The 16,489-nt window shown below is 41.4% G+C and overlaps 1 protein-coding gene across 1 annotated transcript in view; it reads left to right on the top strand.

Annotated features, from left to right (window-relative positions):
- thsd7bb (thrombospondin, type I, domain containing 7Bb) overlaps positions 1 to 16,489 on the top strand; it is an 84,677-nt gene that overhangs the window by 30,046 nt on the left and 38,142 nt on the right. The window contains 2 exon segments of the mRNA XM_048235495.1: positions 7,949 to 8,202; positions 8,204 to 8,886. Of these exon segments, the coding sequence (XP_048091452.1) occupies positions 7,949 to 8,202; positions 8,204 to 8,886 (937 nt within the window).

Genomic DNA, 16,489 nt, shown 5'->3' with positions numbered 1-16,489 from the left:
CCTGTTTTTGCATTGGTAGACGTCCAAATAAATGCGTGAACTGAAAACAAAGTTGTGCCTTTTTAGATTGCTAGGCCTACCCATGTACCTGTGTACTTTATAGCCAGATCCTGTAGAGGATCCTGCATGTTGACCTGTCACGCCCGGCTATGCCGTGCTGGGTGTGTCTCTCCATGGCTTTGGCCCTGTGTGGGTAATCTGGCCTGTATCGTCTACTGCTGCTGTTCTGTGTCACCTATAGGTGGAGCTGTTGCGGTGGGCCGTGCCGGGCTAACCGGTGGGCTGATGAGAGGGTGTTTAAAATCACCGCCTTCCTGTCCGCTCGCTCTCCCTTTCTGCTGCTTGGACCTAGTGTTAATTTCGTCAGACGAGACGAGAGGAAAAATGTTCGTCAACAACCTTTTTGGTGACGAGACTGCACTATTGTCCTGAAACATTGACTAAGACTATCTTAAGATGCATTATTGTTGACGGAAAAAGACGAGACTAAAATGTTTTGCATGAAATAAAAACTAAGATAAAATTTCTCTTCCATTTTCGTCTACAAAATGAGAAGACAGAATAGCTGTTACCTTTTCAAAATATTCGAATGAGTTCATGGTTCATGCGCAGCAGCTTTCCTGTAGGCTAGTCTCGCGCTGTTGCTGCAACCCTGTGGCTGCAGCAGGAAACTACATGGAACAAGAACACCGGAGATTTCTGCCAGAGTTAGGCTTTATGCCACAATGCTACATACCCAGAAGTTGAAGCTTCTCTCATACATATACAAATTAACATCCCCCAGAATGTCCATACGAAAATTTTCAGCAAGTAATGTCAACTATTTAACTAGTTACACTGATGATGCAAAGTTTGCTAGCAAGTAAGCTAATATGGAAAGTTTGCTAGCAAGTTAGCTAAGATTGAGAGTTTGTGTTGCGTTTGGGCCTATATCGCCATCTAGTAAAACATTCACACTTGGGTCCAAGACAGTGTTTCTCAAACTTTTTCAGATGAAGGACCACTTAACTAATCAATAAAAAAGAAACGCACGGACCACCTAGCTAAAAAAAAAAATAGACCTAGCAGTATATTAGCCTACACAATACTCACTGAACCACCTTGCTTATTGTCTTTGCACTTTCTTTAATTGTGTCAGAGGATTCATATGATTTAAACTGGCATATCTGACATAGACAGTGTTGTAGAACAGTTTGAATTTACATACAAGTTGGTTCAATATTGCAAACAACTCATCTATATTATATTTTACCACGTCTGCTCGTGGACCACTTGGGATAGCTTGCGGACCACACTTTGTGAAACACTGGTCTATGAAGATTATGACAGTGGTCCAGTCAAATCTTTTACGGTCTATGGCCAAATCCCAGCCGAGCTATAACTGTAGCTCGACTTACCTGTGCATGTACTGACTGACAAAAAAATCAGAATGAGTAATTATAACAAGTAGCCCTGTGAACACACAATATTGTTAGACACAATATTGTTATATTGCAAGAAAATTGAGATGTGTGAAACACTATTTGACTGAAATGGTAATAAAAAAAAAATTGTTATAAAAAAAGACTAAAATGTTTTGACTAAAACTGACTAAGACTAAGATAGCTTTAGTTTTCTTTTGACTAAAACTAGACTAAAATGACAAGACTTTTAGTTGACTAAAACTTGACTAACAAAAATGATATTTGAATGACTAAATATGACAAAGACTAAAAAGGACATTTCGTCACAAGACTAAGACTAAGACTAAATAAAAAATAGGTGACAAAATTAACACTACTTGGACCCCTCCAGCTCACCCATCTAGCCCAAAGCCTCCATTCAACACCTCCATTCCCTGATTGGCAGGTTGATTGACATATGTACACACACACACACATACACACACAAACATAGATTCAATCAGAGACAAAAAATATTAATACACATGCTTCCTGTCTCTCAGTTATGTACACACACACACACACACACACACATACACACACAAACATAGATTCAATCAGAGACAAAAATATTAATACACATGCTTCCTGTCTCTCAGTTATGTACACACACACACACATACACACACAAACATAGATTCAATCAGAGACAAAAATATTAATACACATGCTTCCTGTCTCTCAGTTATGCACACACACACACACATACACACACAAACATAGATTCAATCAGAGACAAAAAATATTAATACACATGCTTCCTGTCTCTCAGTTATGTACACACACACACACATACACACACAAACATAGATTCAATCAGAGACAAAAATATTAATACACATGCTTCCTGTCTCTCAGTTATGCACACACACACACACATACACACACAAACATAGATTCAATCAGAGACAAAAAATATTAATACACATGCTTCCTGTCTCTCAGTTATGCACACACACACACACACATACACACACAAACATAGATTCAATCAGAGACAAAAAATATTAATACACATGCTTCCTGTCTCTCAGTTATGCACACACACACACACACATACACACACAAACATAGATTCAATCAGAGACAAAAATATTAATACACATGCTTCCTGTCTCTCAGTTATGTACACACACACACACATACACACACAAACATAGATTCAATCAGAGACAAAAATATTAATACACATGCTTCCTGTCTCTCAGTTATGCACACACACACACACATACACACACAAACATAGATTCAATCAGAGACAAAAATATTAATACACATGCTTCCTGTCTCTCAGTTATGTACACACACACACACATACACACACAAACATAGATTCAATCAGAGACAAAAAATATTAATACACATGCTTCCTGTCTCTCAGTTATGCACACACACACACACATACACACACAAACATAGATTCAATCAGAGACAAAAATATTAATACACATGCTTCCTGTCTCTCAGTTATGTACACACACACACACATACACACACAAACATAGATTCAATCAGAGACAAAAAATATTAATACACATGCTTCCTGTCTCTCAGTTATGCACACACACACACACATACACACACAAACATAGATTCAATCAGAGACAAAAATATTAATACACATGCTTCCTGTCTCTCAGTTATGTACACACACACACACATACACACACAAACATAGATTCAATCAGAGACAAAAATATTAATACACATGCTTCCTGTCTCTCAGTTATGTACACACACACACACATACACACACAAACATAGATTCAATCAGAGACAAAAATATTAATACACATGCTTCCTGTCTCTCAGTTATGCACACACACACACACATACACACACAAACATAGATTCAATCAGAGACAAAAATATTAATACACATGCTTCCTGTCTCTCAGTTATGTACACACACACACGCACACACATGCCCACACACACAACAGATACACATATGTGCACACACGCACACAAACGTAGATTCAATCAGAGACAAAAAAAATATTAATACACATGCTTCCTGTCTCTCAGTTATGCACACACACACACACACACACATACACACACAAACATAGATTCAATCAGAGACAAAAAAATATTAATACACATGCTTCCTGTCTCTCAGTTATGCACACACACACACACACACACAAAAAACACATGCGCACACTCAAATATTTTTTAATGTTCAAAAGAGGTTAATGGTTACACTCCACACATTTTATATTATGCAAAAACAGATGCATAGTCTTTCAGGTCACTGATTTTGGCTAACCTCAACCTGGCTCTTGGGGTGTACTACTAAGAGAATGGGCACAAATTGGTTCACAAACCCTTAGCATCTTCTCTGAAAATGTCCATTTCAATGTAACATCAGCAACATCATCACTACATGTTACAACAATGTTGTTAAGTGTTTATACGGCAACAGTATTGGGCCTTCCCCTTTCTCTACCGCTGAACCAGCATCCAATCTGATAGAATTGGAGACCCTCTTTTTGTTTGACTGTTGAGGTTTAGGGTCATGTAAAAAAAGCCCTGTTGGTAAGCACATTATTCACTCCCAGGCCATTGTATTGTAACCACACACACACACACACACAAACACACAAATACACAAACACATAAACACATGCATATCTGAACCTGTGGTCACATCCAACCATTACAGAGCCCTCCAACCACCAATACACACACACACCGCACCTAAAGCTGCGGTGAAACGATGCGTGGTAAAATCCAGAGTGACTTTTAAATCGCACCCAGTCCCCCCTTCCCAATCTAAATTGCCCAGCTGGAGGAAGATCCTCATCACTGGCCCCTCTCCCCTGTGGTGCACACTGACAGCGCCTGTCTCACCCTCCATCCTCGTGAAGCGAAGATAGAAAGAAGAGAAGACAGAAAAAGAAGCATCTTGCACTCATCGGCCCATGCGTCCTGCTGTAAAAGTCAGCAGAATTGGCTCGGTTCCTATTAGTGGGTAATTAATCTGTCATCTGCTGCCTTTTGTCAATGACGGAAGAAAGCTTTCAGCCTCTGAAAATGTGTGTGTGTGTGTGTGTGTGTGTGTGTGTGTGTGTATGTGTGAGTAGGTGTGTATAAGTGTGTGTGTATGTGTGTGTGTGTGTGTGTGTGTGTGTGTGTGATTGCGTATGTGCATGTGTGTACATTGAAAGTTGAAAGAGAGCTATAAGACAGTCACCAGCTGAGAGTGCCGCACTCCTTGATGTGATATGACATTTCCATTACACTCGACAGCAAGCCTTTCCACACATGCATTTAAAAGGGTTCACTGGCCGAAACAGTGCTCATGACCCACTGTACAGTTGACTAATTAGATAATGACCTTTAGCCCCTTTAACCATTAGTTAGAGGTGAATGGATGTTCATGGACTTTTACTCCTTAATTCATTCTTGGAGCGTGTGTGTGTGTGTGTGTGTGTTTGTGTGTGCTCTGTGCACATGCGTGTGTGTGCCATGCATGTGTGTGTGTGTGTATTTGAGCCTGTGGCTGTGGTGTGTGTGTTAATTTAAATGGCATATATATGCATGTGTGTGTGTGTGTGTGTGTGTGTGTGTGTGTGTGTGTGTGTGTGTGTGTGTGTGTGTATGCATGTGTAAAAAAGGGTGTGTCAATTTCATGCTAGTACCACATGGCTGTCTTCACGGATAAAAGCTTTCCATGAAAAACATTCTTTCTGTACTGTAAAATCGCACCCAGCCCCCAACACTGTCTAGCTGACTGACTAGCACGCATACAGACACACACATAAACACACACACACACACAAGTGCCTTTGGTCCTGTGTCTTCATTGACCCCTGTGTGACCCCATCACATTGCCACGGTGACGGAATGTGACACACCGTGCCAAGGGAGCACTCCCTCCTCTCCCGGTGTGGTCCGTGTGTGTCTGTGTCCACTAATGTGTGTGTGTGTGTGTGTGTGTCAGGGATAGAAATTAGCCACCCGCCAAATGCTGGTAGTTTTGTGCGCTGCGGGTGAATTTGGTCAACTTACCAGCCACTGTGGCGGGTAGATAAATAGAGCTAGCATAGGCTACCACAAATAGTCAGATCCGATCTAATTTTCATAGTTATTGACGGTTAAAAATAAGAAAGTGTCTGTAGGGATTATGTAACGTTACCAGCCGTAAATCGCGCTGATTTGAAGTTCAACAACTACCAGTGAGCCGCCACCTGCAGCATAGCCTATAGTCACTGGTGCAGTGCTTCACTTTTTGCCATTACTATTAAGAAACTGTCGCTATGCTTTCATGTGCCACTGCTAGCTTATTTCAGGATGACTGCATAAACAAATCTAGTGAGATCTGTGGATCTGCGTTGTATCTAAACAGACTAATATTCTCACGCGAATTTGTCTTTTGAAGTGGCCCGTAGCTATTTTAATCCGGCCCGCGACACCTTCACGAAAACAAGATGACATGCTACTATTTTAGACCTATGAGGCAAACAGGCGGACATCTCCACACCCATTCGTCGTGGTGGAATATCCCACAAACTTTTCATTCAAGAGATTAGGCTACATATCAGAATAAAAAGCAGAATTTACCGAACACAAAGGTGTAAAGCATTCCTTTATGCAATCAGCCGTTCCGGAGTAATCCGGTTTTGAAATTGAAGCAATGTCTACTAGGTCTCTAACTTTGGACTGTTGTAATACACGATACGGCCAAATACAAAATAAATGTTAACAATATCGCCTAGATAACTGTAAATATTAAAACCAGAGTTTTTCCAATGTAGTTTCACAAAATGCTAAGCATTACGTTTCCTAAAGCTGAGCTGTGCATTTATTGTTCAGTGCATGATTTTATAACAGGCCAAACAGAAAATAAATCTGTTAAATATAGCCTTGATACCTGTAAATATTTAAATCAGATGATGTACAGTATAGTTAGATCAAGTTGGAGAGTCGATTATAGGATGCTCCAGAACTCACACAAACGGAGTCTTAAAGGAGCCACACCACTTTTATGACATGACACTATGGCATATTATTGTGGTTCTGTTGGCTTTTAATTTTGTTGCTACTGTGCTTGTAGGTTTAGGGCAAAATTCAGCACATTTTAGTCGTATCGCAATAATGCTGATAACCATGATCATTTTAAGTAGCCTACTACAATCATGATATCACATTTTCATGCCATTTCTCTAGTGGCTGGTAAAAAAGTTTAGTGGCTGGTAGATTTTGGAATCCACCAGCCACAGTGGCAGATGGAAAAAATATTTAATTTCCATCCCTGGTGTGTGTGTGTGTGTGTGTGTGTGTGTGTGTGTGTGTGTGTGTGTGTGTGTGTGTGTGTTTCTGTGAAAGTGCAGAGCAGAGTGACTCATTGAGTGACTCTTTGAGTGAGGGTTAAAAGATCATGTAAACCTGCATGAGGCACAGCAGTGAAAGAAACTTCAAGAGAGACTGAGTCATATGAGCATCACTACTATAACAAAGACATTATACGAATGTGAAATCAATGTCCTTTCTTCAGTGGATCACTGTGGATCACGGTGCTCTATGTGTCTCAAAATACAAGGGCAAACACATGCGCGACACACACACACACACACACACACACACACACACACACGCACACATACCCATATGACTTGAAAAAGAGCAATATACACCATGAAAACCCATGGGGAACACACTATCCCAGCCCTTTGTGAGAAGGAATGTTTCATATCAGAGACTTCTGGGATGCCTTCTCTGTCAGGCCAGGTGTCAAACAGTCCTTTTATCCACACAAATGAAAGACTGTTTAAAGAAATACAATCTTTGCAACCCTTACACACAGGGAGTTAATATGTTGGTCCATGTGTGTGTGTGTGAGTGTGTGTGAGAGAGAGAGAGAGAAAGAGAGAGTGAGAGTGTATGTGTATACATTGTGTGCAGTTGTTTTTGTACATATTTTGGTTCCATAATCAAGACGAGTTTGATCTAATGTTTGAGAGCTCATTAATGATAATCAGACAATAATTGGCCTTAATTTCAGCACAATTAGCTGCCAATTTAGTAGTCATTAAAGATCTGAGCCAAGGTGACTGTACAGAGGGTGAGACATATTCCATCTCCTGATTTAGTGAATGGGTAATATTGGAGGGGTGTTGGAGTGATGTTAGTCATTGTCTCTATCACTCTATTTAATTTCCCCTCTATTATTTTTCTTCTTATCAACCTACCGTTTCTCTTTTTTTTCGTTTTCTTTCAGCAGTTCCAGTGTTGTCTTTTTTTCAGCTCACAGTTTTTCTACCTTCCCTTGTTTTTCACAAGTACGTTCCAGTGGCTCAGATGTGATAGAACACAAAATCATTGCTCAAACCTTCCTCTCCTCCCTTATCCATTCACACCTGTTCCTCACAAGTTTACAACTATATATAGGTTATGAAATAAAAACAACTAGAACATCAGGATGGTCTGTCCTCTATCTTTCTCATGTCTTTCTCTCTTTTTCTCATCCTCTTTTGTTCTCTCTCTCTCTCTCTCTGCAGGGATGTGGGGAGTGTGTGTGTCAGGGGCGTGCGGCTCGGCAGGCAGCCAGTTCCGGGCCGTGTGGTGCATCCACTTAGACGGCTGGACGACGCTCCCATCCAAGTGTGCGCTGTCCGAGCGTCCGCCCCGGGAGCGCCCCTGCGTACGAGTGTGCGAGTGGCACCGCACGCTCTTTGAGTGGCAGCTGTCACCGTGGGGACCCTGCAGCCCAGCCCCGCCCTCCTCCACCGCTTCGTCTTCGGCGGTGTCGCTGAGAGTGTGTGACTGCGCAGCGCGGGGTGCAGAGGCGGCGTGTGTCGTGTACCAGGCGCACGGACGGACAGGCTGCGGCCGACCCGCGCGTGTGCGAGGCCTTCTCCCCGCCTCCGCCCGACGAGCAGGCGTGTCTGCTGCCCTGCCCCATCAACTGTGTCCTGTCCGCCTTCTCCCACTGGTCTGCCTGCCGGAGCCAGAGCCAGAGCCAGGGCCAGGGCTGCGCTGGCAGTGGCACTCCCCCGCTTCAGCATCGCACGAGGCAGGTCCTGGCCGCGCCACTCTACGGGGGCGCTGAGTGCCCCAGCCTGACCGAGATGCGGCGTTGTCACCGCGGCGCCAATGCCCCGTCCCCTTGCCCTCACGATCAGCAGGAGCACAGCTACAGCCTGTGGGCAGGGCCGTGGAGCGAGTGTCGGGTCAGGAGCACGCTGCCCATTGGGAGGACACGGGTGGACTTCAGCGTCCAGGACCACTCGGGCAGGGTGGAGGTCAAGAGGTCAGATGAGGCCCGGATGTCAGTGATTGTGAGGAGGCACACGGAGAGCATATTCCGAGTGAACCACCACCATCACCACCACCCCCACCACCATCACGAAGATGGAGAGTCATGGGGCATTCACATTGGATATCAGACGCGACAGGTGCGATGCACACGCAACGATGGCAAGAACGTAATGCTGAGGTGAGTTCACACCAATCTCGTCAATCTCTTTGTGAGACAAAGACCGAGAAAGATAAAGTTATTTGTATACAGGGATGGGAAAAATACATAAAAATGAGATTTAGATCTTCCATCTATCAGCTTTTTTGTCCCAAACATTTATCCTATTATCCTAGTAAAACCCACATAGAGAATATCACATCAACAGTTCAAAAGTTCTACCAAAAATAGGCAAACTAATGAGTATGGGTGAGCTGGGGTTGTGTGTGTGTGTGTGTGTGTGTGTTTGTGTTTGTGTTTGTGTGTGAGTGTGTGTGCCTGCATTGTAGGGGTCTCTTTAGCTAATGCCTTTGAGCGCAACCAACTGCCATTAAGACATAAGCCGGGTAGACACTGCATATTTTTCTGTCACATACGAAATGGTAACTCACACTATGCATTTCAGTCAGACTGTGATTGATATGTTCACACTGTAGGCCTGTTTGGTTGCTCACACTGGAAGACAGACAACAAGAAGATTCTGACATGCCAGATATCCAATCGGATAGGACTGGAGCTGGAACACTGATTATTATTACATTTTCTAATCATGCGTCATGAGCCTGTTCAAACTTTGGACAGATTGGATTCAAGTGGGCTAAAATCAGGTCAAAATTACTGCATCTGCTTTGTACTTTATGACGTCATCACATAGACTTCTCACATAAAGTATACAATATAATAAAAAGAAAACATACAAGTGTATATATAATAAAAAAGAAAACATAAAATGTGCAAGTTAAAATAATTTAAAGATAAAGAATAATTAAGAAAACAACATAAAAGACACAAGGTAGAATAATTAAAAGACATAGGTGTGTGTGTGTGTGTGTGTGTGTGTGTTTGTGTGTGTATATGAGAGAGAGAGAGAGAAAGAGAGAGAGCAGTAAAAACGTCTGAACCCTAAAGAGACTCTGAGAAAACATTTACCAGACTCACATCTCACAGACTGAGATGAATCCACAATGCCCTCTGTACCCACAGATGAGGTCTGCAGCCAGATGCTATTGAGTAAATCAGCTAATTGTTGATAGACCTGTGTTTAGTGCACAGGTAGAAGGAACTTCTACACTCTGGGGTTTGTCCACCTGATCACTCCACTCTTAAAGGGATGGGTAATGTTAAGTGTGAAACTCATTGCATCATCAGTACCCCTTTTTAGAATCGCCCCAAAAAGCAGAGCACACAAAATGGTGATGTCCTGCTTAATGGTCTACAACGTAGTTCCACAATTCAGTATGACACAGTTCACAGTCTTTTCACATGTTTTCAGGAATTGTTTCCTAACCTATACAAGGGTTCTTGTACAAGGGGTCAGACTGATCTATAAGAGTTGCATTTCAAGGCAGAGAGACAGGTATGACTTGTACAGTCTCAGGTTATTGTGTCTCAGGTGTGTGTGTGTGTGTGTGTGTGTGTGTGTGTGTGTGTGTGTGTGTGTGTGTGTGTGTGTCTACACTGAATGTGTGAGCATATGAATAAGTCATGGCATCCCCCAGGCTTTGTGTCTGCTAATGGATTCTTTCCAGCTCTATAAATTGCAATGCCACTCGTGGCATGTTAGTGTCTATCGTGTTTGGGTCTCTGTCTTACAGAAGGTGTGTGTGTGTGTGTGTGTGTGTGTGTGTGTGTGTGTGTGTGTGTGTGTGCGCGCGCACAGGTGCATGTGATGTGTGTCATCCCTAAATCCTGTAGTAACATCACTCAGAAGCACAGCACTCTTTACACATCAATCTCTTCAATCTGTCACACACAGGGATTGTCCGTGGACACCCACAAAATGTCGCCCACATTTGCATATTATTTTCCACATAGCAAATGTTGACATGATTGTTGGCAAATTGACAACAATTGAGCTGCAAGGTCATCCATACGTAGACACGCATGAACCCACAGACATGTAACCTTGTGCATTCCACAGAAATGGCCAAAAGGCACGTTACGACAAGTTAAAACACTGCACAGAATACATGTCTAAGTATTGCTGAGGTTGTCAGATATATTGCACAGAATAAGTATAAATATCAATGAGTTAAACTTAAAGATGCAGTCAGCGATAACGCAGGAGGTCGTGTTTATTTATGGATATGTCTATTATTTAAAATTACGGAGTGTCTATTTACACCCCTGGTACGAATAGCCTTGGCCACACAGCTGAGCTATTCACACCTGTGACATAACAACAAAAAGACGTTGCTCGCGTGCACAAAAAACATGGCAGACATTCGTTTTTTCGTTAGCAGAAAGTGAAGAATTCTGAAACGTTTCGGCACTAATATCTGTTCAGATTAAGTTTTAGATTGAAAAGTTGTGTTTTATTTTCATAATCTTGGTTCAGTGAAGACATACAACCGTCATTTTGTTAGTTAACAGAAATTTTGTGAATATGACTTATAGTTTATAGGCCTGAGTATAGGCAGAGTGAGTTTGCATGTGTACTAACGTCTCTGGAGAGAAGGCGCGAAATTTGAACAAGAAATCGGTTCTCAAACGGAAGTTTAGATTGCAACAATTAGCTAGTTCATGCACCAGGGTGTAAATAGCATGTAGTACTATAAACACCAGGGTACGAATAGCATCCACTTCTAACTGTACATTGATGCAAACAGCATACCTTATTCAGAGTGTCTATTACACAGCTAAGCTATTCACACCCTGTTACATAACAACAACAAAAAAACATGTTGCTTGTTTTAAAAAAAACATATATATATATATATTATTACATTGTGTGATCAATATGCCAGAATAAATGCACAGGGGTGCAAATAGCATACACTGATATTTGTACCAGATGGGGTACTAATAGAACACTTTGCTGTGTGCACCGGGGTACGAATAGCATACATTGATATTTGTACCAGACGGGGTACTAATAGGACACATTGCTGTGTGCACCGGGGTACGAATAGAATTCACTTCTTATTGCACCAGGGTAGAAATAGCATAAACTGCTAATTGTACCAGGGGTGCAAATAGCCTTACCCTTAAAATTATTACCAGATGCGTTTGTCCAAAACAACATACATTATTTTAACCAACAACCAAGTGAAACACACCAGACAGGTAGCTCACCCCTCCCTTCAGTATTCCCAGAGAAACTACACACAGGGTTTTGTTTTTGTTTCCAGTTTGCGGAGCCTGGGCTGCCTTTTTAGATTATACTCATGGAATGGGCAGCTAGCAGATCATTAGAAGATTATTGCTGAATGTGACAAAAATGTATGAGCTTGAAATCGCATAGGATCGCTGACCGCAGTCAGTCAGCACATAAGTATTGCTGGGGTAAGGAGATGTATTGCGTCACATGACAAACATTACATCGAAATGAACAACAGAAACATTTTGTAGTATATGAACGTAACTAGATGTTCTCGAGTTCGAAGGTTGCGACTGAGGTTAGTCAACTACGCTTTCTAGAAACGCACCCCTGGTTGCGATCACTGCAAATATCTGCATTAGATTCAGAAGTGCTTAGATTCAAAAGTTGATCTAAGCGTGCAGAGATCAATTGTGTCTTGGGCTACATGATGTCTGCACATGCACAAGCACGGGTCACTTCAGGTCACAAATGCTAAGAAGTATAAGGTACATTCTTCTTCCAATGGATTAGTGACAAGACTTCAGTGAATAAAATGTTATATTGAATGCAATATTAATGTCAGTATATTTTTGGAAATTGCTAAGCTATAGAATATTCCACCATCATGATTCTGGTATTGCCAGATTTTATGCAGTATGAAACTAGTCCTAGCCACAGAGGTAATACCATTACCCGTACCCTACTATGTATCTTGGTAATGATTTCAGCAGAGGCTAATGTGAATCAGTATTACAATTCATTTGTCAGGTGCAAATTACGAATCCAGTTACATTAGAAACTCATCTAAATGAATCCAAAGTTACAAAAAGATTAGGAGAAGACATGAGAAAACACGTTTGCAATGAGAGAATGAACATACCCGGCTGCTCAGAAGATGGCAATTATTACTGATTAAATGTTAAAATAGCTTGCCATAGTGTGTGTGTGTGTGTGTGTGTGTGTGTGTGTGTGTGTGTGTGTGTGTGTGTGTGTCTGTGTGTCTGTGTGTCTGTGTCTGTGTCTGTGTGTGTGTGTGTGTGTGTGTGTGTGGTAACGGAGGGAGGGAACTTTGAAGGACAGTGTGTGGTGTAGAGCACAGCCACAGGTGCCTGTTCCTGACAGGGCTGATCCCTTGGGGATTTGGAGATTAGTGTAAGTACCACATGCACGGCACCAGGGATGCTTTCATCTCTCAATAATGTCTCATGATTTTCCTAAATCTCCACCACCATTTCCACCACCAGTCTAAAACTTCTCTACATATCCAAAAGAACAAGGATCTCGGAGAACATCTCTTCCAGCATATGCTCTGTGCCTTGCCATATCGTCAGGAACATGAAACCAATCTGTGCGCTGAATACTAACTTAATGCAGCTAATAGTTGTCTTGCAGTGCTGTCAGACAGTGTTGTGGAGAATCTTTGATCTTGTTTTGCTTATTTTTCCCCTTCCAAGATGTTCTCTCTCTTTGGATTGCTTTGAAACATGAAAAAACAGACAAATGTTTGGAGACAGTTCAGAACTTTGTGAAATACATATGGAAAAAGATGTTAACAAGAAAACACTTTCCAGCTCAACAATTTGAAGTCCTTTGTAAACAAGAGAGAGGAGTATTCTCACTGCCAGTTCTGGAAACTTTGAGGAGGCCTCATCACGCAGATTAATTAACGTTTGCATTTAATCTCCACAAATAGAACTTTAATCTTATTAAGGGACGGGTTTTGGAATTTAAATTTCCCACCTGAGTTCTGATGCTCACCCTGGCTGTTTAATTAGCAACCTAATTACCAAGTGAAATGACTTCAAACTTATCACCAACACAAATCTAATTAATCATTGCTGTAGACCTGATTAAATGGCCATTATCCTCTTTTGTTAATTATGCCACTGATCTGTAATATTTGCACAAAAGCTGTGGTTTTGAACAATGGAAAACTATGCAGTTGATCACTGTGGGTATTGTTAGTGGTGCAAGCTAGTTTTGGTGCAAACTAAATGAAGACACAAGAAGTCTCACAGGAATAATTAGCTTTTACTTTGTCTTTTACAGATCTCCCCTACCTTCCTACAATACTGCAATGGTATCTATGCAAAGGCATTTGCTGCATACTAATGTGTGTGATTGTGTGTGTGTGTGTGTGTGTGTGTGTGTGTGTGTGTGTGTGTGTGTGTGTGTGTGTGTGTGTGTGTGTGTGTGTGTGTGTGTGTGTGTGTGTGTGTGTGTGTGACTGTGTATGTGTAGGAGTGTATTGTATATATGCTAGGAAAGTAATGTTGGTTGCAACAATGATTGGCTGATTTTGGATTAACAGATAGTTTTACTTTTCTCCAGTATTAAAACACAAATAAGGTACCTTCTTTTCTCAAAGGGAAATGTAGTCAATAGCCACTATGGTCAGGGCTATTTTAAAACAAAAATATGGCCCTTCCATTTCCAATCATAAAGAGTGCAATGCTTCTGCACAGTAATTGTTAACTATACTGCAACAAATCAAACAGGTGTCCTCAAGGCTGTCAAGGTCTAACAGTGTCACACTCAAACGTGTGAAGTATTCCTTGCACCTTGCTTAACACTCACTGTAACATTGTCTGATCCGAAATGCACCTTGAGCATGAGATGTCTGCAGTGAAAATGAGGTGCCAGGCTCCCTCTGTTTTAACAAACAAACTGACTCCCTCTGATGGGAAATTAGTCACACTTTTATTTGTAATGTAAACCTGAGAAAATCAGATAAAATAATTTCAGAAAATCATATGAACAAACCATCATGCCTGATAACAATGCCTTCTTTGATTATGAATTGTGGCCTAAAAGCTAGTTCTAAACACATTGGTTATTTAATAAGAAATGTATCAGTAAAGCACAATACAATTGTTATAGTATTATAACTAGATGTACTATATGATTCTAGCACTTTTTTTCCACAAAAATAAATCACTGAAAGGCCTATATTTCAACTGTCTCAATTAAATTTCATTATCTACACTCAATTCTCACTGGTATCTGCTAGACAACAAGTACCAAAACATGATTAGTTCATAGATTTCACATGTAAAATTCATTTTATACAACCTCACCTCCATCTTGCCTGTTCATAATTCTGAGAAATTCTTGAATTGTGTGCATGTGTGCATGTTATGTGTGTGTGTGTGTGTGTGTGTGTGTGTGTGTGTGTGTGTGTGTGTGTGTGTGTGTGTGTGTGTGTGTGTGTTGTGTGTGTGTGCCTGCATATGTGCCTGTGCTTGCAAGCGTACATATGTCTACTGTGTGAGTATGTGTCATACGTATGATTACTGTGAATGTATGTGTGTGTGTGTGTGTATCTGTGCACATCTGTGTACATGAAATGGGTTAACATGACCCCTGGAGGCAAACATACGGAAAAAAATGGTCATCCTAGGCCCTACAGTTCTCAAGATATTCACAGAGAACTGTGTCTGCCCTACCCTCCTTTCGGGGTCCAGTCCAGCTGGGGGCTACAGATCAAAAACGACGGTTCCATGCTATCCATGTGGGGTTACATGCCCACCAAGTTTTGTGTACCCCGGTCTTTCAGTGTCCCGAATCCTTGTTGGTGTCGCCACTAAATGTACACATAAATTATTTTATTGTAAGGCCCCCATGAACGAAAGTACACAAAACTTGGCATGCATTCGAGGGTCATGATGATCCTACACTTTTAATTTCGTGCAGTTTTGACCTTGTCAGCCAGAGATATTGTGATGAAAACACCTAATTTTTTGCTTTTTTATTTTTTAACTAGGTGGCTTATACATGAAATAAGTGGTAATGGGATGGGTTGACATGTCCATGCCTTTAAGACGCCAAGCAAGCGGGCGGTCATATAGGTTTAGTCAGATTTTTTTTTTTTTTTTTTTTTTTTTCGCGATGTCCAAATTTCCGTCAATGATTCCCGGACACTGAAAGACCGGGGGTACACAAACTTGTGGACATGTAACCCCACATGGATAGCATGGAACCATCGTTTTTCGTTTTGATCTGTAGCCCCCCTGCTGAATTGGACCCCGAAAGGAGGGTAGGGCGACACAGTTTTCTGTGAATATCTCCTAAACCGTAGGGTTTAGGAGGACCATTTTTTTTTTTTTGTATGTTGATCTCAAGGGGCCATGTCAACCCATTCCATAACCACTCATTTCATGTATAGCCACCTAGTTAAACACAAAAAGTAAAAAATGAGGTGGTGTAATTGAAGGTATCTGTGGACCTAACATAGTCAAAACTGCACGAAATTGAAGTGTAGGATCATTATGACACCCTCTGTATGCACGCCAAGTTTTGTGGAATTCGCTCATGGGGGCCACACAATAAATTAATTTATGTTACTATACACCAACTGGCCTGTAGGTGGCCGGAGACAGTTTTCTGAATATCTCGAGAACCATAGGGGCCTAGGGAGGTCAAAGTCAAAGTCAAAGTCAAAGTCAGCTTTATTGTCAATTTCTTCACATGTTCCAGACATACAAAGAGATCGAAATTACGTTT

Source organism: Alosa alosa, chromosome 23, assembly GCF_017589495.1.
Source record: "Alosa alosa isolate M-15738 ecotype Scorff River chromosome 23, AALO_Geno_1.1, whole genome shotgun sequence".
Lineage (NCBI taxonomy): Eukaryota > Metazoa > Chordata > Actinopteri > Clupeiformes > Clupeidae > Alosa > Alosa alosa.
This window is presented reverse-complemented; position numbering and strand designations above follow the sequence as displayed.